Here is a 22,772-nt window from a genome sequence, read left to right on the forward strand (position 1 = left end):
ACCACCACGCGTTATGCTGGTTGGTGAATCTCCGTGACCCGAGTGGACGACTGGCACGTTGGGCTCTTCGAATGCAGGAGTACGACTTCGTTATTTCCTACAAGTCTGGGCGTCGCCACACAGATGCGGACTGTCTCTCCCGTCTTCCTCTGACGACGACGACCGACTGTGACGAAGACAATGTTGATGACTGTTTTGCTCTCATTTCTTGTACATTCCCGGACTCGATGACTTTCACAGCAGAGCAGGAAAATGATATTAGTTTGGAACCTCTATTTGTAGCCGCATCGCGTCCTGGAGCCACCGGTCGATTTTGTGTCCGTGACGGCCTGCTTTACAAGACCAATTATTCGGCTAAAGGCGCACGCTTCCTTCTGGTGGTGCCGCAGAGTCTGCGAGCGGACATACTGAGAGCCATGCACGACGATGCGACTTCTGGCCATCTAGGATTCATCAGAACTTTGAACCGGACACAGGAACGTTTTTACTGGCCCAGAATGCGGGACACAGTCAAGCACTATGTCGCCAGTTGCGAACAATGTCAACGCTACAAGCGCCCTACGACCGCTCCGCCAGGTCTTCTCCAACCTCTGCCGCCGCCTCGCCTGCCATTTGAACAAGTGGGTATTGATCTTCTGGGCCCATTTCCCCGATCATCTAACGACAACCGATGGGTGATCGTATGTGTCGACCATCTGACCCGTTACGCGGAAACGGCGGCCGTACCATCTTCAACAGCTGCGTCCGTTGCAACCTTTTTGCTTCGCTTCGTTATTCTTCGGCATGGTGCCCCCCGTGTAATCATTAGCGATCGCGGTCGTCAATTCGTTGCGGACGCCGTAGAAGAACTGCTTCGTCTCTGCAATTCGCAGTTCCGCCATTCAACGCCTTATCACCCTCAGACAAATGGGCTTGTAGAACGTACGAACAGAACTCTAACTAACATGCTGGCCATGTACGTATCTTCCGATCACAGAGACTGGGATGACGTACTCCCCTTCATCACCTATGCTTATAATACTGCAAAGCATGAGACGACCGATTACAGTCCTTTTTATCTCCTTTACGCACGTCCACCGCTAAGCTGCATTGACACTATACTACCGTTTGACTTTCACAGCGAGTACTCTGTTGCCAAGACGCTTTGTCTTGCCGAAGAAGCCCGGCGTATTGCTCGTCTTCGTACTGTGGCATCGCAACACCGATCGAAAGAGCGCTATGACAGCCGACACCAGTCTGTCTCGTACGCTAAAGGAGACTTTGTGTGGTTGTGGACCCCGCTACGTAAGCGTGGCTTATGCGAAAAGTTTTTACCCCAGTACACGGGCCCATTCGTCGTTGTAGATCGCTTGAGTGACTTGACGTACGTGGTGGCACGCTTGACGTCAGCTGGTCGTCGGTCTAGCCGGACCCAGTTAGTACATGTTGCTCGTCTTAAGCGGTTTCACCCCACGCTTTCCGAGTGATTTGGACTTGCCCAGCGGGCTTCGTCTGGCAACCGGGGATTGCTACGGCATGAGCCGGGCAAGGAGGAGAGGAGGAAGACGTTAGCTGGCGCAGCCTCAGGACGCCATCTTTACTTCAGCATCAACCTCGTTCTTTAAATAAAGCCGGTTCAACATTAACCGTAACAATATATATATATATATATATATATATATATATATATACCACTTACGATGTTCAGCTGTTAGAGGTCTGACGAGCGCGCACCGTACATCTTAAAGATTTACTGTACACAAAGTTTTTTAAAACTTTTTTTTCTTTGAACGGCTTGGCTAAAATTAGCGTGGACACTATATAGACCCAAACATGTTCCTTATGATGGGTTTGGCAATGTTTAGCGCACGTGCAAGCTTGTTAAATGTAAAGGTCAAACTTGAGAAGGAACCTGGATGTTCACCATTGTCAACATCTTATTGTCCAATTCCGTCTGTTAATTTCATTTTTTTGCAGGCTTTCTTGATGGTTGGCAATGGAATCACAGCACCATTTGTAGGATTATGTCTGCTGGCTGTTTTGTTTCCATTTGTTCATTCAAAGGTACGTGCTACTGTGGTGACGGTTTCAGTTTTCGGTGTGTTTAGCTACGCATGGAGCCTTCGATAGGCTAATTATAGACAGGGCAGCGAGCGAGAACAGAAAAAAAGAAGGGAGGCGTAAACAATACGGGCGAACACTTCCATAAACAGGGTGTCCCAACTAACATGCACCAAGATTTAAAGAGAGAGAAAGGTTTAGTGATACGAAATGGTGAGAATCAAAAATATTCAAATGCCACGTAGCTGGCATTACCAGCTAGGTAATGTTGGTTGCCGTCGCTTGAACACACTAAGATAATTTGTTGCGTTGCAGCTAATTGAATAATCAGTCTTAATTAATCATTCAACTCCTCAATTATTAAAATTAGATGAAAAGTGTCAATGATGAAATTCTAGAGCAACATAAAAAATCCTGATGCAGCTTTCTGTTCAGCACGTGCTACGTAAATGTGTTTTGCCGAGCGTGCAAGAAGCCCGCTAATACATGCAAAGTGCCTCGAGCAGCTAGTCGCGCGGCAATTTTGCGCGTATTCGCGGGCTTCTTTCACGCTACAAAAAATACATTTTTGGGTTCTTCTAGGCACTTCATTTGGTTCGTCACGTACCTAGGGGTACTGGCTCGTCACCCGTAACAGCCCGCCACTGCTTTCACTACAACTAAATTGCTCGCCAAATCACCAGCACATAGCATGTAATTCAACTGCATTAACAATGAGTTATGATAAATGATTACTTTATGTGTGTGCAAGCACAGCTAACTCTAACAGCATTGGAATTTGGAAGCAAAGACCATTTCGTAATTTCCCGGCACACATATAGCGTCATAGACCATCCACGTGTTGAAACCTGGCTTCTAAAAGGGCGTCCATTGTATTCAATACGAAACGTAAAATGTGTACCTGCACCAGAGCTCTAAGGAACGGCCCGGCAGCGAAACAACACTCTCTGCGTAGCTGACGACACCTCTCTGCGAAGAAATTTGCTACAGCAGGGCCACTAGTTCCTGCAACCACCGCCTATGAGAGGTTTTCTGGCGAAGCTTTGAAACTGAGCTGGTTCTTTAATAACGTTGGCATCCACAGGCTGGCGTTGCAAACGCTTATGCCATAAATTCCCTCTATATAAAAATTAGCGCCATTATTAGATCTTGCCACCACCGCGCTCACCCTGGCGTTTCCTCCTCGCCACCTCCTGACGCCGCAGCCTTCTCCGCACCCCGTTGGCCAATCCGTGTCACGTGGAAGCACGCGTTGATTGATTTGTAGGGTTTATTGGCGCAAGGGCCAGATGTGGCCAAAGAGCGCCAAGTCGATGATCCGTGCTTCTCATGATATATGAGTTAAATGCGGGGAGTATATGAAAAACGGCTGTATAGGGGCCTAAAAACATTCGCTGAAAAGTGTAAAATATACATGTGGTGCGATGTGGCTGTAAAAGGGCCTCAAATTTATTCGAGGAAGCACGCGTTGCGCTGCTGTATATATATATATATATATATATATATATATATATATATATATATATTCTTTCCAGCTCGCTCCGACCGCCATTCTCAGACCTGCGCGATGAAAGTGCTGTACGCACAAACGGATAAAACGCGTTAGGGACAAGAACTTCGTTGTGATGGCATGCTGCTGCGCCTTAAGTTGCCGCAGCCGACAAGGCGAGGGCAAAAGGCGTTTTTAGGGGCGAAGATCCTTATAGCGGCACCCGTTCGTCCCCGTCGTAGTAGGTAGCCACGTCTAGTTTTATGAATTGCTCAATAGATGGCGTTGTGTGTCCGTATATGTATGTATACCCATATATACATATATATGTATACGTATAGTATAACCGGAAGCCGACTTCCGCTTCCGGTTCCACTTCTGGTTCCGCTTCCGTTTCCACTTCCGCTTCCGGTTCCGTTTCCGGTTCCGTTCCGGCTTCCGGCGTTTTATGAAAAAAAAATTCCGAAAGTTGTGTCCGTAGCGCGGAATCGAACCAGGGACCCCTCGCTTCCGAACGCGCGGCGCTAACCACTACGCCACGAAGCGCACATAGACACACGCACCACGATGGCAATAAATACCCAGCATTAACGAAAGGCCGCGTTTCTAGCGCGTTTCTAACGCGTTTGTGCTAGCGCGTTACGGCACGTGTAAGAAGCTGGTGTAAGACGCTGTGGCCTCTCCGCCTTACCTTCAACGCGTTTCGAACGCGCTGCCCAAGGCGGTGGCAAGTCAAGTTCAAGTCGAGGAGCGTTTATGAATACGGGGGTATACTCTCTCAGCAGTCATGTGATGGCGTCGGCAAACGCGGTGCACGTTCCGGCATGTATAAATGGCTGCGTAAGACGCTGTGGCCGCTCCCCCTTACTAGAGAGTACTGCACGTTTCTAACGCGTTTGTGCTAGCGTCCCCTTAAGCGGGAGATCCGATGATTCCCTCCGGAGCTTCGCCCACTCATCATCATTCACCCCGTGGATATGCTGTGATTTTTTTGTTTACCATCCGGCGAGCGCAAACGCTTGCTGCACACTTGGTAATTGCGCCGTCTCGCATCGTCGCGTTGCTTCTTCCAAAACGGCATTATTAAGACCAGTTACTGACTGACGAAGCAAAATCGCGCCTCAATTACTGCTCCGCAGGGCGCGATCGAAGTTTTACGCGGATTTCCTCTGGTAGCGCGTTAGCTGTCGTCTGCGACGGCAGGTCCGACGTAGGCGACGTCACTGTCGAGATCGCGCCTCGATGGCGCTGGTCGCGCCGTAGAACGCCAGTGGAACGGAGGAGGAGGGAAGTGGTTGGCGCTACTTTTTATATAGAGGGGCTTTAGTATGCGATTTTCTTCTGTAACGCTAAGCGCTGATACGGCGGCGATAGGGAATGTTCGCTGCAGGGGCGGCAGCCTAGTGCTCGCGTGCGTGAGCGTGTGTGAAGGGGAACTAATCTTGCAATATGATAAAATTATCAGACTCACGGATGGTGTAGGCTGTTCTGGAGTCCGCTCTGTATTATATGCATAGAGAAGTTGTCTTCGTGTGCTGCGCAATCGTGATGCTTTATCTGCCGTTTGACTAGATTGGTTGCTGAAAGGCAACTCGTATATTTGGCGTTTAACTTCAGGCATATATGCAGCCAGTAAGCGCGAAGTCAGGAGATTTTCGTCTGCTGATGCGGAAGACGACGGGCAGCCTGCTCTGATTGGCTATAGTGCAGTAAGTTCAGTGCAGCCCATGTCACAGCCTTTGCCCGGGACTACACTCGTCGTCACGAGCCTGCAAGACGTGTAGGTGAAAATTGCCCTTACATGTGTTTTGGAGCAACTTTATATTTTGTGCTAAGGAATTTATGCGGCCCTTCCCCCGAGCCCTGAATTACCTTCACTGCCTTCTGCCCATGCTTCCCCCTTCTTTTCAATCACCTACTGTCATTGCTGCTGTTGCTGTTGGTACCTTATGAGATGCTGCCACGTGCCAGGACAGTCAGCACACTACCCCCCTCCCAGTCTACGGGAACGTTGACAATCTGGCCAATAATTTCAAACTGGCCACCGTACATGAGCTGTTTCAGTAGCGTGAACTGTATCCGGGGCCACACCAGGGGCTCGATGACCTCGTTGAGGGGCGGCAATTACGAGGGCCTCTCGGCGTATCATAGTCTGTCGCTTCGAAAGCGCGTGCACGTAGCGCACAGCTCGGTCTAGTTCACGTACTTCCAAGGAAACGTTCGCTCGAGAATCGCCCCATGCGCAGGCAGCAGGACCCAGACGACGTCCGATTGGAACCAGAGGTGACCGAAGACGCTACAGGCCACACCAAATTTTGGTTCCAGAGAATGCTTTTGAACGTACGCGTCTGCGCCCCGCAAGTGTCGGTCGTCCAATCGGCGCCTCTTGGTCACAGCAGCCTTTTCGGCAGCCCTCCACTTGGCGGGTCACTGTTCTTCGGCCTCTAGTTGCTGCCCATTTTGTTGCTCCTCGGCCGCGCCAGTCTGATCAGCCCGTCGCTTCACCTCCTGGCTCTCCACATTCCCCGTTTCGGTACACAAGGCAACGCAAATCACTGTGATCTCTGCGGAGCCCTTGCACTCTTACGCTCCTCTTCTGACTGATACTTTCGAGGGTCCATAGTTGTATCTTGAAGTGGAGGTCTACGCGCCACATAGCACACCAAGCGCAACCGTGCCATGTCTATTAGTGAAGCACGCGCCCGCGCCGGCGAGTCAAGCAAAGAGGTGACGAGCCAGTAGCTGCGAGCGAGCGGGCGCATGGGGGCGCGCGCGCATACGAGGGAAACTCTGCAATCTTGAGCGGCCTCGCATTTGACTTTGACTCTGACTAGGCAAACAAATTCTTCACCTTTAAAAGTGGTTGGCAGTCGAGATAAGCAACATATGGTAAAGTATCGGTGAAAAAAAAATAAGGTGTTTATACAACCGTAGTCGTTACCGTCATAGCTAAACTTGTAAACGCACTTCTAAACGTAAACATGAAAGTCGGCGCTCGTGGCGACAGTTTTACGTTTCCTTTGTCCAAGATCTTCCTACACTGAGGCTCTATTCTGGACACACATGGCGGCTGCACGGCCGCCATTATCCGCCATCTTGGCTGTCTCATTGGCTGTCCAGAGGACACATGTTTTGAAATTTGTGCCGGGAAACGGAAATTTTGCAAATCGCAATTGTGCGTTTTCGTCAGAATGACGAAACGTGACGTGAGGCTGCCAATTTTATCGCCAAATACTTTTTTGTGGTCCTTGGCACCTATATTGCGACTTTCGCGCTTTAAAAAGAAACTGGACGGTAGCGTGCAGAAGCCCGTGCAATGCATCTGCAATTTCGCGAATATGTGTTGGCGTTCCAAGATAGCCGGCATGACAGCTTGTTCATTGGCTGAAGGAATATCCCCTGAGGAGCGTCACAGGAAGAGCCGTTTCGTAAACGTCAATTTGACGTTGCATGACGTTGCGCTGGGCCACCATTGCAGAGATTTTCCGCCATAATTTGTGGTGCGACGAGCCGTATGAATTATGGGAATGAGCGGCCATATGCGATAGCAGTTGAGAGGCATGCGTATCGCCACATTTTTCTTGTGATTTGGGGCCATGAAAATCTTTTATTCACAACGCGTGCTCTTAGCATTTGCATCGGTCTCGGGTGGTGTTGGCATTTGTGTTCTGAACCATCATTTTTATAAAAAAAATGTGGTTGATCCCTCTTATATAGGAATCGGTATAGAACACGAAAGTGGAACGTGTCTTCACAGAAGTAGTGTAATGTTTATTGCACATTGATGTATAATGTCTATTGGTGTTTTGTGGCTAAAGCGCCCTTAGGCGTTGATGCACCCACGCTGACGCCTGGTGGCACGTCTCCTCCATCACGACTACCAACGTCGATGACCATGAGCAACCGTCGTGCATATGGAAGCTGCACTACGCTGCACACGCTAGCACAACGCGAAAGACGAAGCACGTAACTGACACACTAATACAACGCGCAAGACAAAGCACGTAACTCAATCGTCACCGAGTCAAATCAGTGCGTACAGCGCGTCGTAATTTCAGCCTCCGCGATCAACTTCAGAAACATTTTCAGAGCTAATTGCGGAGGCCACGCTCCGCTGTGCTGAGTACGGTGAACGCCACCACCTAGGTGGCGTTGGTAGTGCTTCTTGATGCCAGCGTCCCTTCGAATGCTGGCATCGAGGCGTCGTAGTGCTGAGACCACCGAAGCGTTCACTGTCGGTGCGCGTTAGTGTCATAATGCAGTACTTCTCTTTTCTGCTCGTAGGCGGCGGCACCGCCCCGAGCAAGAGCGCGGGTACACGGAGGAGTGTTAGATATATAAGGCGCGTCTGTGTAGCTCTCTGCAAATGCGTTTGTGGCGCAATGGGTTAAACGCTCGGCGATCTATCGTCGCGGACCGAGAGGTCGTGGGTTCGATTTCCAAATTTTGCATGTTTGTGGAACTTTTTCTTCTGGTTTCTTTCTTTGTATTATGTTCGTGTACATTGTAAGAACGTCATTCCGTATTTCCGTATGACGTATTTCCGTGACGGAAATACGTCAGTGAAGTCTTGGTGGACCCCGGCATAAAACACTTTCGTGTTAATAACACGGTTATTTGAAATGATATTGGTTGAAACTAACAAACTTTCTGCTACTTTTTGCACTTTTCGCTACTGCGTTTGTATCGTAATCAATATTAATTACTTTTCGCCTCATCAAAGGCTTTGACAACGGCGAATTCCTAATTTATAAAAATAAATGTAGCAAGGCGGCTCCTTGAAGTTTTCTCTCGCGGTGCGAGTAAGCAGCGGAGTGCACAAGAGATGGCAGTGCCGGCGCTTGCGTCGCGCAAGCGGATGGCTGTGGCGCGCGCAACGCTATCGATGATATTCAACCGCATCTCGGCCAGACGGGTCGGGCTGAGTCACTTGCGTTTCACGAGGTAGCGATAACGCGGCCTAGAGCGTGCGCTCATCATCACTGGTCGGTCGTGTATGTTGTCTCAAGGAAGAAAGCAAGCGCCTGGGCGCCAATATTCGATGACTCATTTCGTTTACCGACGACACGCATCCTAGCTAATCAAGCAGACGACAGCTTGTGCGCATGCTGGCGACGGAAGCGAGAAACGATTTTGATGGAATAATCGTACGCCTTGAGCCAGCTGCTTTATTTTTATTGGAAAGGAAAACTGTTTTGCTTTATCAAGAATGCTAGGTTCAATGCCTATATTCCAGTTTCTTAGGCGAAACGTCAAATTTGCGCCACGTTACGAAAGCAAAATGGGGCTATAGGCTCCATTTTGTAAGCGTCGCGCCTAAGTCACGCCTCGAAGAAAATGGCGGAATGTCCAGAATAGCGGCTCTGTTGCCTTAGTTAAGACAGCGGGTTGCTAAATAAAGTCCCTATACCTTTGGAAAAGTACCATCATCCTTTTATCAACGCCGCTTCTCTCTCCAGTATCTCCGATTGGACGATGATAGCCGCACGCTTTCACTTCTTTATATTTTTTTCTCCTCAGAGATATGTTGAACATCACTCTGCGCAGCCGCAGTTGCCGGCGGTGGCGTGCGCCCGGCCTGAAATCTTCAACGTGGGCTTTCTAGGTGCGCCACCGTCGACTTGCATTCGCAAGCAAATAGTACATAAAAAAAAACAAGCGCTTTACGAGAGGAGACGGCGGAGGAAAGAGTAGATGGCGGTACTTTTACTATATAGGGACTTTATTTCAAACAGGTGCACGCCGCATCACACAGTCACTTCAAGAATTTGAAGATCAGTATCAGAGCGCCTTGTTCTGAGAAACTTCGCGGGACGATGTTGAACATGAGTGTAGCCAGTTACCATTATTATACAAGGCATACATCCTTCATCTGTCCAGTGAAGACGAAGGGGGTCAACATAAGACACAGAGTTTGAATTGATCAACAGCGGGTGAACAAAGTGTGCATCCACCATAGTTACAAGAAGTATTATGTACGGCTAAGAATTCTTTTGACAAAACACTGACTGTGTGTTGAGGTTTTTCTCGTTCTATGTGCCTTGCTGCAGCTTTGTACGCCAACACATTTCTCGTGCAGGGCGCTGGCGTGGCGACGCTTTCACTGGTCGTGTACCAACTTTGTCACATAACTACAATTATTCAGAGCGGACGAAGACCTCCCAGAATGGAAGTCTCGCTCGACAGCTGCCCTGGAAATCGCAGTAACATTAGTTCAGCTATAAATGCTACATTCGCCGACACGTACACACTGTAAGTAGGCGGCTATCACAAACCGTAGTGGTGTTGTGTTTCTCACAAACATGGTGTTTTTCGAAATGCATAATACTTCTCTTGGCATTGCATCGGGTGTTCCTTCTTCTCTGCCTAGCTTAATGTGTTATTGTGCAGCCATTTGTCCAGTAAAAGGCAGAAATGTGTCTTCGGCAAAACAGCACATCCCAAGCGCGCAATGTGTGCATTAATGATCCTCGCCTAACACATACATATGCAAGTAATAATATTGTATTCTATAGCTGGAAATGTTGCATTACAGCGCATTCGCTCGTCAAAAGTTATTGACATGGTCCAGTACGTTTCAAATGACAGTAACACACTTTCGGGATATCTTGTTACCAATACACTGTGCCAGTCAGAGCAAGAAAGAAAAAAGAAAGAAAACTTCAAGAATATGCGTCGTTATTGTATTTTGCATATTGTTTTGACTTTAAGCTTAATCCTGTGTTGGGATAGATAGGCTACAGCGTTTTGAGATCCAGCTTACAACAATAAAAGTGTTTTCATTGCGTGTAGATGCGTATTCCAGATCAATTTTTTTGCGTACTGACAGGTACCTTGGCTTCGGCATCATTACATTTTATTTTTTTGCAGCCTAGAAGAGCCATTTGTCCTCTTCAGAATGTCATACCTGTGGACCAGCTTTTTTGCTATATTTGCAACTGTTTTAATTGGTGTTGCAGTGAGTGCTGCCACAGGTAAATAAAGTATCTTAATTGAAAAATTAAATTTCTTTTCACACCTATTGACCACAGTCATCTGCGAATTCATATTACTTGAGGAAACAAACATCTTGTACGTAATAAAAATACTAAAATTTGGTAAATAGTACAGCTTGATGCTGCAGCACTTGCTTACAGAAAAGCTAGTTCCAGCACCGCGAAAAAAAAAAGAAATTTAAAAGGGAATCTGCAATTATGGTTTCGTTTATGGTTGCCCATTTCATTTTGATTTTAACGAAGTTACCAACACTAGTTGAAATTGTGCATGAACGTTCTAAGGTGGAAGCATTACTAAACATTTAAAGGCGAAAGATGAGCTCCGCTTATATAGGAAGTTGTTTATTAAAAAAAAAGACCGACAATACAAGATGGCCCAGCGCTATTCTTTTTTTTTTTCTGCAGATTGCTTGTCGCTCCTTTGTTGCCACGCCATTTCAGCTCCTTTGTTGCTCCTCCATTTCAGCTCCTTTGTTCTTCCATGCTTATTCCAGATGACGCGCTTTTATTTTTTGTTTGCAGTAAATAACATCAGATGGCGCAAGCAGCTGTTGAAGAGTGAAGTTGTTCTCATTGAAGCCCACTTTACTCACATTGTAAAATTTATTCTAGTAAACTTAACCCTTTGCAGGGACATTTTTCGCACGTTCTTGATATACATGATCAGAAGACTAGTAAGCACGCGAAATAACTCCGTTCATTTGTGAAGATTATTTATTTTAAAGTCGAGTCCCCCTGTAGATAAGACAACATTAGTTAACATTGCATAACTTGTCTGAGACCTGCTTACAGGTTGCGTATTAGTGTAGTACGATTGCATGGTTTGTTGGCAAGCTCGTTTTAGACTTATGTTACTCCACTGCTCGTTAAAACGTTTTGTTGCCTTTTACAAGTTTGTTAAAGACGTTGAGCCGATGACTAATATGTTCAAATTGCTTGATAATTTAGGCGAAATGAAGAACACAAAATGGCAGGATCATCTTTGTTGTGACCGCGCTGTCGTGCTTTGGAGAAAACTGATTGCTTTTTGTCGTGAAGATAAAGTTCAGGTGCGTATCTTTCCAGGACCTTTGCACAGTTTATTAAGAAATCTTACGATGACATTTTTTATATTTTACAGGTCGCGACCGCACCGAATACCAATGGAGAGCAGCACAGCCACAAGCTTGAAATTGATACCCTCCTCGCCTACACAAAAGAGACAATCGTTTAGACGCGGCCACACACCACGACATGTCTGTTGCTAAGTGTTGAGTGTTTTAACCGTCTTAAAGAGTCTCAATTATTTCGTTAATGATAATTAGCTCGGTTTGTCTTCCCTTGACCCTCTCGCTACCACTAGTGTGCAACGTCCTCAATATCCAGAGGACTGTCGCACCCTTCACCTTTAAAGAACCGGAGAGCGACACCACGACAAGCGATTATTCGCACTAGAAGTCCCATTAAATAAAATCTTCATTTTTTTTGTCTGAAAATGTCTCTTATCATTCAAGCTACGTGCATAAATATCTCAAGCGGCGGAATCTCCAAAATAAAACGTTTTGTAGATATTTGCCTTCTGGGACGCATGATCTCACATCAGAGAAAAAAAAGTGATCTTTTACGATTTCACGGAAAAGTGTATAAAAGTTGTGGCATTCGGAAAAACCGGGTGCAACTGTCTACATGCACTGCTCTACACGGAAGTATTCGAGTACTAGGCACAATGTATTGGAAAACCACTCTCACAGCTGTCCTCGAATTTGTAAAAAAATATAGTTGTTGGATGTTGCGGGAAGGTTTAGTGGTTTGATGGCAGCTTTTGTGCTTCTTATACGTATAGCGCAGGTGCGTAGATCTGTTCGCTAGACGCGATCACTCTCGGTGCGAGCACGGCGCTTTCCAGTGACCTGTCGTTGCACCTGTGTGTGTCCAGGGCGAACGCCACAACGATGTGAATGCTGGGACCTCAAGATACAGTGTATTATCGGCTATTACTTATAGAAAGAACGCCGAGGGCCTGAATGAACAGTCGCTCTGCGGGCAACCTGAAACCTGATCGGATCTCCCAGAGGCTGAGGAGTCTATTAGGTCTCGGAATGGCAGTGGACATACTTTGGGCCCTTCCATAAAGTCACCACTTGATCAGCACCCGCCTATAGACGATGACCGAGCTTGGCGCCGGCTTTTGACGGTTAAACACAGAAGTTCCCTTTGAGGTAAGACTGACAGCCGCCTTCTGTGGAAGTGCTAACCAGCGCCATGGCCTGGCTTCTCAATTCGCTACAAGCTAACCGTCACGAAGAGCCGACTAATTGATCCAAGGGGCCAACATCGGCGACTTCTGTAGGAACAGCGTGGACCACTCTTTCCCGATTGCCTCGTCATTCCATCGAAGGCAGGTGCGAAGGCTGGCCATCAGAGGCAGAGTCCGGCGGTATGGTGGGATCTTGCGAACAGTTCGACCGTTATGATTGGCCGAGACAGTGCCATCAAATTTCCTCGTCTTGTTACCTATAAGAAAAGACTGCTTTAAAAGCGGACATATTTGGTGCCGTGGTGTGTATACTGACGTGTGTGCTCAGACAGATATTGAGATAAGATCTCTAAAGTGTTTTCGCAATCACTGTGCTCCCGTATCCATGGAGTTCATGTGGGTTGTAAATATGTAAAATAAGCCTATTGGTTTCCTTCAAGCCTTTCCACCTCATCTCACCGAAAAGAAACTCTTGGTGAGCGAGGCAGACGACGGCGTGGGTCCGCTAAAGCAGCTTAGTGCGACGCCCCAGTGTAGTGCAAGCCAGCGACCATGTTTTAGGTGCCCCGGCGTTGTAGGCAGGCGGCCCCTCAGTGACGCCCGACTCCGAACAACGAACCCCGGAACCGGATCACAACACCGCATGGGAAGTCAAAGTTCATTGACTCGATGTTACTCCCCAAATGAATGAATGATTGTGGATAAAAGGACTAATCTCTGTTTCCCGTTTTATTTGGAGTGTCGAGGTTACCGTTGTCGTAGGTAAGCACTGTTAAAAAAATTTGCCTATATTCGCTGAAGTTCCTCAAGGAAACACACTAGGACCACTATTGTTTAACCTGTATATAAATGACATAACTAATATCAATACCGCCGCACAATTTGTTATCTATGCCGACGACACTAGTTTATTTATAACTTCTAAAGACGTGAAAGAATTGCTACGTGTTGCTAATGATACAGTAGCCCAAATAAACAAGGGCAGCTTATTCAACTCATCAACTAATAATACTACCAAAACAAAAGGCGTGCTTTTTCAGCCAAAAAACAAAAAGCAGAGCATCAACGGACATCTAAGAATAGGTACTTCTTTATAGTAATATCGATTAAAAGCTTACGTGTCATTTTCCAAGAGAATATGCTGTGCAATGATCATGTTAACATTATTGCTGACAAAGTTGCACGAGTTGTTGGAATACTAATAAGATTACGCTTCCTTTTACCATTAAGAGTGAAGCTCCTACTTTATAATTCTCTTTTTTTTATCTCGTGTTAACTATTGTCACCTCGTATGGGGAAATACGACTAGCAATAACGTCAACGTTGTATATTTATTGCAAAAGAAAGCCATCCGTGCAATTTAAAACTCTTCATTCGATGCACATACTAATCCTCTTTTTTTGTCAATTAGAACGCCGATAAAATCGGCCTACAATACAATTTTGCTAAAACGCTTTTTAACAGAAAGAAAAGGTAGCACTAATTTTCTCGAGCACTTGTCAAGGCTAACATTAAATTCAAGCAGTTTCAGTACACGTCACAGAGAAACTTGGCATATTCCGCACTCAAGAGCTAACTACGGAAATCAAATACTGCGCCCGTGCACTGCCATCTCTACTTAACTCTCTTCATTAATCGCCGTACTTATTATCATTTCTATTAGGTGCCCAAACTTGCTAGCCATACTGTTATTCACGTGTATGCTTAGTGCTTTTCTTTGTGCTTTGTTCTGATGAACATGAAATCTAAGCTGTGATTGCACAGTTACTTAAATATTTAGTTTTGTATTTCTGTGAATGTTACCCTTAAATGAAAAGTGATTTATGTTGTCTGCATTTTGTTGTTCTCCTTTCCCGGTTTTTTGTAACTTGTATGACAATTAAAATTTCTACATTCATGTAAATTTTTCGCCGCTGTGCAAAAGTAACTTTGTAGAAATAGTCCCATTCATCCACAGGCTGTTTATATTTATATTTGTTTTTCCAATACATGTGTTCATGTCTTGTACTTATGCACGCATTGCTCCGTGTTGCCGAAGAAACCAATAAGGGACGCAGACCTAGTCAAGCCGATTTTATGGCTTTTTGTCTGTGCCCCTGTCATCTGTACGTTGTATAGATACGAAATAAAGTTCAAGTTCAAAACAATAAAATTCTGGAGGCGCTCAATAATTACCAATTCAATGTGGCATATGAAAATTTCTAAGCTGGCTGATATTAAGGCTCCTAAAAACGTGAATTGCAGCAACGCTTTTGCAATAGCAAACATTATGAAAAGGCATAATCGTCTGAAGTGCAAAACAAAATCGCTCCACTAGGTAGTTGGATGATGACCCTCACACAACGCTTGCTTGCCGATAACATCCGCCGCGTTGTCGCTAACGCAGCTGCAGTACAGCTAGGCAGTGGGCGTGCATGTACGCAGCGATCGTCGCCCGCCGCTGAGAACCAATTATCCCTTCGTCATTCGCTCGTCAAGGACTATAGCCAACATTCCACCAACCGTTCTTTTATCCCCTCTTTGTAGCCGTTTCATTCAGCGAGGAAGGGAAACGCCGATAGCAACTTTTCCGATCAGCAACTAAAGAACAGCTAGCTTACACATGTCATCAGGTTTTGGTAAAAACGGTCGGATGCGTTCATATGAATAATAGTCGGAAATTTTATAGAATGATTCTCAGTCTGCATTGAACAACCCTCGTATTTAGAAAACATGTTATCGACATAAATGGAAGGGGGGGAATAGGCGAAAGCTTGCACTAGGACGCCCAAAGCTCAAGACACAGCGAAGCTGGCCGATTGATATCGAGCGGCTAGCCTCCAACGCGTTCGGCGTCGGCAAGCAGCAGCGTTCTTGGCGCTGTGCCAACCTTGGTTAGCCTGCCTGCGTTTGTGGCATGCCAAGAACGCTGTCGCTTGCCGACGCCGAACGCGTTGGCGACATTTCGCGTGACTAGCCATGGACGCGCCGGCGCCTACGAGCGACAGCGTTCCTGGCTTGCCACAAACGCAGGCAGGCTAACTAAGGTTGGCACAGTGCCAAGAACGCTGCTACTGGCCGACGGGGAACGCGTTGGAGGCTAGCCGCTCGATATCAATCAGCCAGCTTCGCTGCGTCTTGAGCTTTGTGCGGCCTAGTGAAGCTTTCGCCTTTTTTGTTAACAACGAAGCTGTTTAAACCAGCCGTAACTTGTGGTGCGTATCAATACACTACCAAGAAATAAAGAAAATAAACTTTCTTGCCCAGGAGGGATTCGAAGACGCGTACCCATGATCCCAAAGCGAGCGTCGGGAGCACTAGGCTGTACAGCCACGCTTGCAGAACATGCATTTATGCGAACCATATAATTGCGTTCGAGCGTCGTCGTCTTCGTCCACAGCTGGCGCCTTCGTACGCTCGTGCGCTGAGAGAGAGAGATTGTGGTTAAGAAGGGGAAGACATCTGCGAGGTCAAGCGGTTTTGTGCACGATGAGAGCGAGAGAGAAGAGATGCATTCACGGAGTGGTTCTCCTGGAACGCGGTGTCGGTGTTGCAAGCTGCGCTAGGCAACGCGCAGTGACGGCCGTAAGTCCAAGACGTGCGAAAAGAAATTATTATCATCATGAGTAAAAAGTTTTCGCAGTTTCACCTGAAAGGTGAAGCATCAATTGCGATAGCAAATTTGAAGAGAGCTATACGGAGTAATGATAGCAGCTTTATCAGCTGTATAAACTTGGACATGCAGCAGCACCGGCAACACGCAGAACTCTTGTCGACGCCGTCGGCGTTTTGCCCGCGTGCGCTCAAAATGCATGCGGCGTTGGTGACTGTTGCCGGAGCCTCTGATATAAATAGGCACTTGGTGCCGCAGCTAAACGTCGCCTCCCTTCCCTCCCCCTCCCCCCCCACGGCCTTTCGTGCGTCGGAAGAAGGCACGTTTGCTCTACATATATGGTGATTGTAGAGGAGGAAAGAGACGCCTGCTTCTGCAGCCATTAAGGGAGCACAGAGCAGAACGCGCGTTTGTTCTCCGCCGTGCGTTCACTCCCCGTGAAAGCGCGCGTCCCTCGCGCCCTTTCACTCGCACATACAGCGTTCGGCGGCGCGCGGCGACGATTTCATCTCCATTGACGTCATACGGAACCTCACGGCGACGGCGACAGCGACGGCGACGCCGACGGCAGAAATCTGCTTTTGAGTGTCCATATAATTGCTATCGCAATAATAAAATGAAAAGTTCGCGCGCACGTCCGCAAAATACTCGGCTACGATCACCTAGCTTAGCTGTTTCAAGCGCTGCGCGGCCGAGTGCAAGGTTAGCCTAAGCGTTTTTTTTCCCTCCTGGCTCAGCGCGCCGCAGGGAGAAGACAGGCGGGGGTCGGGAAGGCCGGGAGCTGGCAAGGAGGATGCACGCGGTCTCCTCCTCCTCCTTCGGGTTGCCATGGCTACGGCGCGGCAGTTTCTTAGCACGCACCACAAATAATGGCTGGCGTCAACAGCTTCGCTGTTAAAAAGCAGAACACTTCAGACAAATAGTGTTCATTGGGAAATTTGTGATCTGTGGTATAAAGTATTTAGAATGAAACAGAAAAATTGCCACCCTTTGACAGAAGCACGAAAAAACACAGACAGATTATTCTGAAATAAAGCTTCGCGGTCGGAAGGAATATTCATTCTGGTACTAGATTCCAACCAGAAAACACAACCACACTGCAATCTGAGCTAACCAGGAGGCTAGCAGATCGCAGAGCCAGTACAATTTATTCGACAACTCGAAGCACTGGTACTCTGAGAATGGCAAATGCGAGCCTCCTAGTGAGCTCAGACGGCGTTGGTCCCGTTTTTGGATGGTGGAGCAGGTGTGACGAGTAGGGACACCTACGCCGTGGTTACGTTACCACGACGCGACGGACAGCAAAGAAGACACATTGCGTATGTTGTGTTGCGTCGCGGCACATGAAGTTAGCGCGAGGGTCGCCGTTCGATTTCGACCAGAGGCACTCGACGAGGAGCGTCGCAGCAACGTGGTCACGTGGGCGATCGTAGAAGGGAAGGGGGGATGGGGGCATCGGTCCGCTGGGGCGCACGTGTCCTGGAGCTTCAGGCCGGATCTGCTGGTGGGAGTGGGCGACCATCGGCTTCCACCTGTTTGTACAGCCACAGATTGAGGCTACATGATCTGTCCAAATTCCCGTTCCTGGAGCGCAGATTTAAGTTGCGGATAATTCGTGAGACTCTGTGGTCCGTTGAATCGTCAGGCCAAACCCTCAGCCCGAGTCTGCTGACAAGAGCGGGCGGTTTGGCGTCGCAAACGCCCGTCCGAATACAAGCGGGCATTCGAGGTGCCGGCGTCACAGCGAGACATTGCCCGTTGCCGTCGCCACCACGTCACAGTACCATGAGTAATTTATTGGACAATCACCGAAGGACTTCGCCTAGGGCTATCGAGTGAAAAGAAACGCTCGTGGTAGCGAACTGCAAGCGTGTAGCGTCGGATGGTATACCTAGAGTTTCTGCTACCTGTAAATTGCAGTGATTATGTGTTTATCAGTCCGATGTGCCAGCAAAAGTATCGTTGTCTATAAATATAATTTCCAAGCCCAAGTCCACACTCCCATCGCGGTATTCTGCTGTTGGGCCAACGAACCTTCACACGTGAGAAATTTTTCTTCAAATTGACGCTTTCTCTCCCATAAACTCGAATGCGTTTGCTTTGTAGCTTTTTTGTACAGTCCGGTGGATGTCAATTTGTTATGTGTTTTGTCACTGATCTCGGGCGCGTGCGGGTGTTAATAGAGATGGGATTGGAAGACGCATGGCAACACAGGAAGCATATTTTTAATCACACTCAGATTCAAAACTTAAACTAAAAATAAGGCTCACAAACTAACACACACTACATTAAAACACAATAAACAAATAAATGTTCACCAAAGGACAACCTATAAATAGTGAATCCATAAATATGCCCTTAATTTCCTCTACGTTAGTTCTGGGCGTTTCTCGCACGAGAGTCTGGCAACTCTGGCCAACTGCTATCGCCCGACAAGAATAAATATCTCTCACTCAGTTCGTCGCTGTTGCTCTTACTTTCCCGGCGGCAATCTCGATGAGCGTTTCTCTCTGTCGTTGCTCTCGCCGGCCCTCGCTTAATCGCAGCTGCCTTGTGATCGGTCCATCAACTTGAAGTCCAGCTTGGTAGAAGCCCGTACGCTGGCGCTGACTTGGCTGAGAAGTTCGACGGGTTAGGCCTCACGACTGGTTCTTTCGGGGCGTCGCTGATGCCGTACGCGCCGACGACTCGCGGTTCCGTTGACCTGGCCGAGTGCGTGGCTGGAGCTCCGGTAGCCGCCGCTGACGTGTCACTTGCTTAATGAAGTGTTCTTCGCCCTCCGACGATCTGCGTGGCGGCGCGGTGCCCCGGTGATTATCGGTTGAACGGGCTTGGCCGAGGAAGAGGGATTCTCGAGAAGAAGACCGGAACCACCGTGAGCAGCAGTGGCCGGTCCCAGGAGCTTCGTCCGCACGTCTCCGAGGACTACAGCTAAACCTGGGCCTTGCCAGCCTCACAACTTCGTGGCCGGGTCCTCCGCTCTCCCGTCGTCAGAGCATGGCTGACGAGGCGACCTTCCAGCTCAAGAGCCACGTCGATAATAATGCTTCGATGCTTCTGCCTCGCGGATTACGCCTCGGATCGCGTGCCTCGAGCGCTCGCGCCGTTCGGAACGCTCCGCGAACTTCTTCGTCCTCTTTTCTCGCCACGGGCGACCTCTTACATGTGACACAATTTTAGAGCGCAGCTTGTAGGCGCCCGTTCCAGTGGCGAGCGACGGCGTTGGCGTCGTCACTCGTCACAACAGCGAAAGATGATTGCGAACGTGGAGGGCAGCGCCGAATGTAAAAAGCGGCGGGAGCGAAAAGGCGCGAGGAGCAAAGTGAAGGAGGGCACGGCGAACGCGTGAGAAGAAAAGCGTAGGGCGGGGAAGATGGCCCCGAGATGGCGCCAGAGTACCGCGCGCATTCTGGGAAGTCGGTCGGTGGCGGCTGCTGTGAATCACACCCGCCAGTCTCCCACGCGGTGGCCCCAAGTGGTCGCTCTCGTAATTTCCAGATTGCGAGTCAGTCGCGCCACAGTCTGCTCAGTTTGCAATGTGCAGCACGATACCGATTGTCCGCGCTAGCCAAATATAATGAAAAGCACGTATACAGCTTTGCTGAAATTTCTCATTGGGGAGTCTCGTAATCTCCGGTGAATTTTTTTCCTATCTCAGTTTCCTTCCGTCTTGATGACTTCCGCAGGAGTGCTTTACCATATTCAGCATTTAGCCTTTATTATCTATGCAAACCTGTGCCTAAAGGTAGGCACTTTGCGAGGCAAGTGTTGTCAGCGCAACCGCGCCGAAAAATATTTTCACAGGCAACCAAATGTCTAGTTAGGTACAATAGCATGTAAAAAAATATTGCTTCCAGCTCAAGGTATCATCAAAGGGAAGGCTGACAGGGTGTACTAGTATGCACAAGATCCAACTCTATCTGTAAATGTCGTGCTGCATCGAAACAACCACACGTATGTCATTTCGCATCTGATGGTGCACTACAGTAAATTTCTAGCGGGTAATATCAGGACGTCAAGGAATAAGTAACCAATTTATGCTGTAAGAGGCACTAAAACACTATCAAGTAAATTTTTCTGCAAAGGTGATACCTTTAACGTGCGCACGAAGAAGAAGCATGATGTTGCACTTACTGCACTGCTGATGATTGAATTTCAAGAAATTTACTGTTAGCTTGCGTAACAACACAAATTCAGCACACAGGAAAAGTAACGCACGACGAGGACAAGGATTGACTGCTTCTCCTGATCGCGTGCAACTACGTCCTATTTCCTGCATTATCGCTGTTACTAAAGCACCATGCAAACCTAGGAACTACATCTATTTCCTGCGCTTAGGTAGCCAATGTTTTGTTTAAATAACAGTGCATTAAAAAAACGTTAACTATAATTTTGCAGAGACAGCATCAAAAATAGAGTATCCGAGCGCGGTTGCTTCTTGGATTCGAACTGACGGGGTCACTCATTTCCGCCGACGACAACTACAACCGCTGTATCGTTGAAGAAGAAGTAGCATTCGGCAAATAGCACTACATTCGAAGAAGACTTCAGGAGCCTGCACTATAAATGACCGAAGCCGATTCAATAGCACGACCGCATGATGCCTTCATTCGAATGCACCGTGTGAATTTTCTGACGCATAATCTGCAACGTTTACCCTCGTGGTCGGAGGGATCCGAAATATATAAAGAACATTTCTGGGGACTAAGTGTTATCCTAAAAACGCCGCGGCTTCGTCTTCAACAGTGTGGCTTTGCGCGTTGGTGCAGCTACTTCCTACACTGTCGTGCACCTAAGACAAGCGCACACAGTGATCAAATATTTCAGAATGCGGATTCGTGGCTGGTGCACGATAGATTTGAAATTCTCTAATAGTTGTAGCGTTCCTGGTGAAAAGGACACAATAGACTTTACTATGGAACTGGCGTCCATCTTAGCTCCATTTTATTTTAACTTCATCCTCCGTTTCTTCAATCCGCAGGTTTCTGCGCTTCCTATCCGAAGGCTCACACCGCTTCACTCTTCCAGGTTTCTTTTGCTAACCCCTCCGGGGGTAATACTTGAAAACCTTTCCAATGGAAGCACATTCAACCAAGACACGTTCACCGATGTACCAAACCGTGTTCAATATTCCTTTCTGATTGGCTGTTCTTGTCACAGAGTAAGGACCATAAAATTTGGCACTGGAATCTATTTTTCCTTTCCTCACTAGAATGTCTGGGATGTCTGAGCGATGTCTTTTGTCAAAATTGGTTTTCATTTGTTTACGGTACCTCTCCTTCTGAGATTTTTGTTTCCTCTCCTCGACGAGCTTGAGATTTTCTAGGAGTGCTAGCTCACGGTCCGGCTGCAGAAAAGGGGTTTGTCCTGAAGAAGCGAACTGTGGACTGCATCCCAAGCCACTGGTGCAGGAGCGATTGTGATGTTTACAGCTGCTTCTAAAGAGCATTTCCATCCACCAGAGAAACTACCGTACATCCTGATGCACTGCTTCACATTTCGTACAGCATGCTCTGCAAGCCCATTCGCCGCTGGATGGTATGGCGCACAGAACCTGATCGGTATATTGTGTTCTCGGGCACATCTTGCTAGTTTTTCACTATTGAACGCTGGACCATTGTCACATACGATAGTCATGGTAGTATTAAACATATCCCTTTCGAGAAGAGCAATGAGGCTTTTTGCATCTTCTTTTCCTGCCCGGGGCACGACCATCCTGGTGCATTCATCTATAGCCAGGAGAAAAGCTTTCGTTTTTCTGACTCCCTCTCGTTTCGCATTCAGTTCGGCAAAATCCAGGTGTATTACTTCAAAAGGCACGTTCGAGTGACAAGGTATTATCATGGCGTCCGTAGGCTGCTTATATTTCACTTTGTTGACTTGAGAAATATGGCATGAACGAGCGTACTGATTCACTTCTTCCTTCATGTGAGGCCACGTAAATCCCTTAACTAGCTTTTTGTAGGTGCGCCAAAATCCGTGGTGTTCTCCAGATTCTGGGCTATCATGGTACAAATAAAGCGCCCTGGGAACCAGCGTTGGTGGGACTTATACCGACCTTCAATAAAAATCAAGTGTTCAGTGCCTTCCCACAATTTCACTTCATTGATCTCCTCGAATTGATATTTGTTGGACTGTATCATCAGTCTGGACAGAGCATTTGCATCAGTCGAAAGAGGTCCAGGTCGGTGGGAGATGGTGAATTCAAATTGCTGCAAGTAGTTCGCTCATCTAGCGATAGGTTGGGTCATGTTCAAGAGATGAGTGAGGACCTGGTGATCGCTGAACAAAGTGAACATTGCACCTTCTAGGTACGTACGGAAGTACTGAATTGCTTTAAGTACTGCAAGTGCTTCCTTTTCATTAGGGGTGTAGTTAACTTCAGACTGCTTGAGGGTGTAGCTGTAGTAACCTTCTACG

General features: G+C 47.6%; 1 protein-coding gene across 1 annotated transcript in view; it reads left to right on the forward strand.

Annotated features, from left to right (window-relative positions):
• Window positions 1-11,737, forward strand: part of LOC119462779 (sodium-coupled monocarboxylate transporter 1-like) — a 44,990-nt gene extending 33,253 nt beyond the window's left edge. The window contains exons 6-10 of the mRNA XM_049672931.1: window positions 1,957-2,043; window positions 9,609-9,781; window positions 10,400-10,503; window positions 11,473-11,573; window positions 11,645-11,737. Of these exons, the coding sequence (XP_049528888.1) occupies window positions 1,957-2,043; window positions 9,609-9,781; window positions 10,400-10,503; window positions 11,473-11,573; window positions 11,645-11,737 (558 nt within the window). The remainder of the gene's footprint in view (window positions 1-1,956; window positions 2,044-9,608; window positions 9,782-10,399; window positions 10,504-11,472; window positions 11,574-11,644) is intronic.
• Window positions 11,738-22,772: the final 11,035 nt, after the last annotated feature.

This window comes from Dermacentor silvarum, chromosome 8 (assembly GCF_013339745.2).
Source record: "Dermacentor silvarum isolate Dsil-2018 chromosome 8, BIME_Dsil_1.4, whole genome shotgun sequence".
Classification (NCBI taxonomy): domain Eukaryota; kingdom Metazoa; phylum Arthropoda; class Arachnida; order Ixodida; family Ixodidae; genus Dermacentor; species Dermacentor silvarum.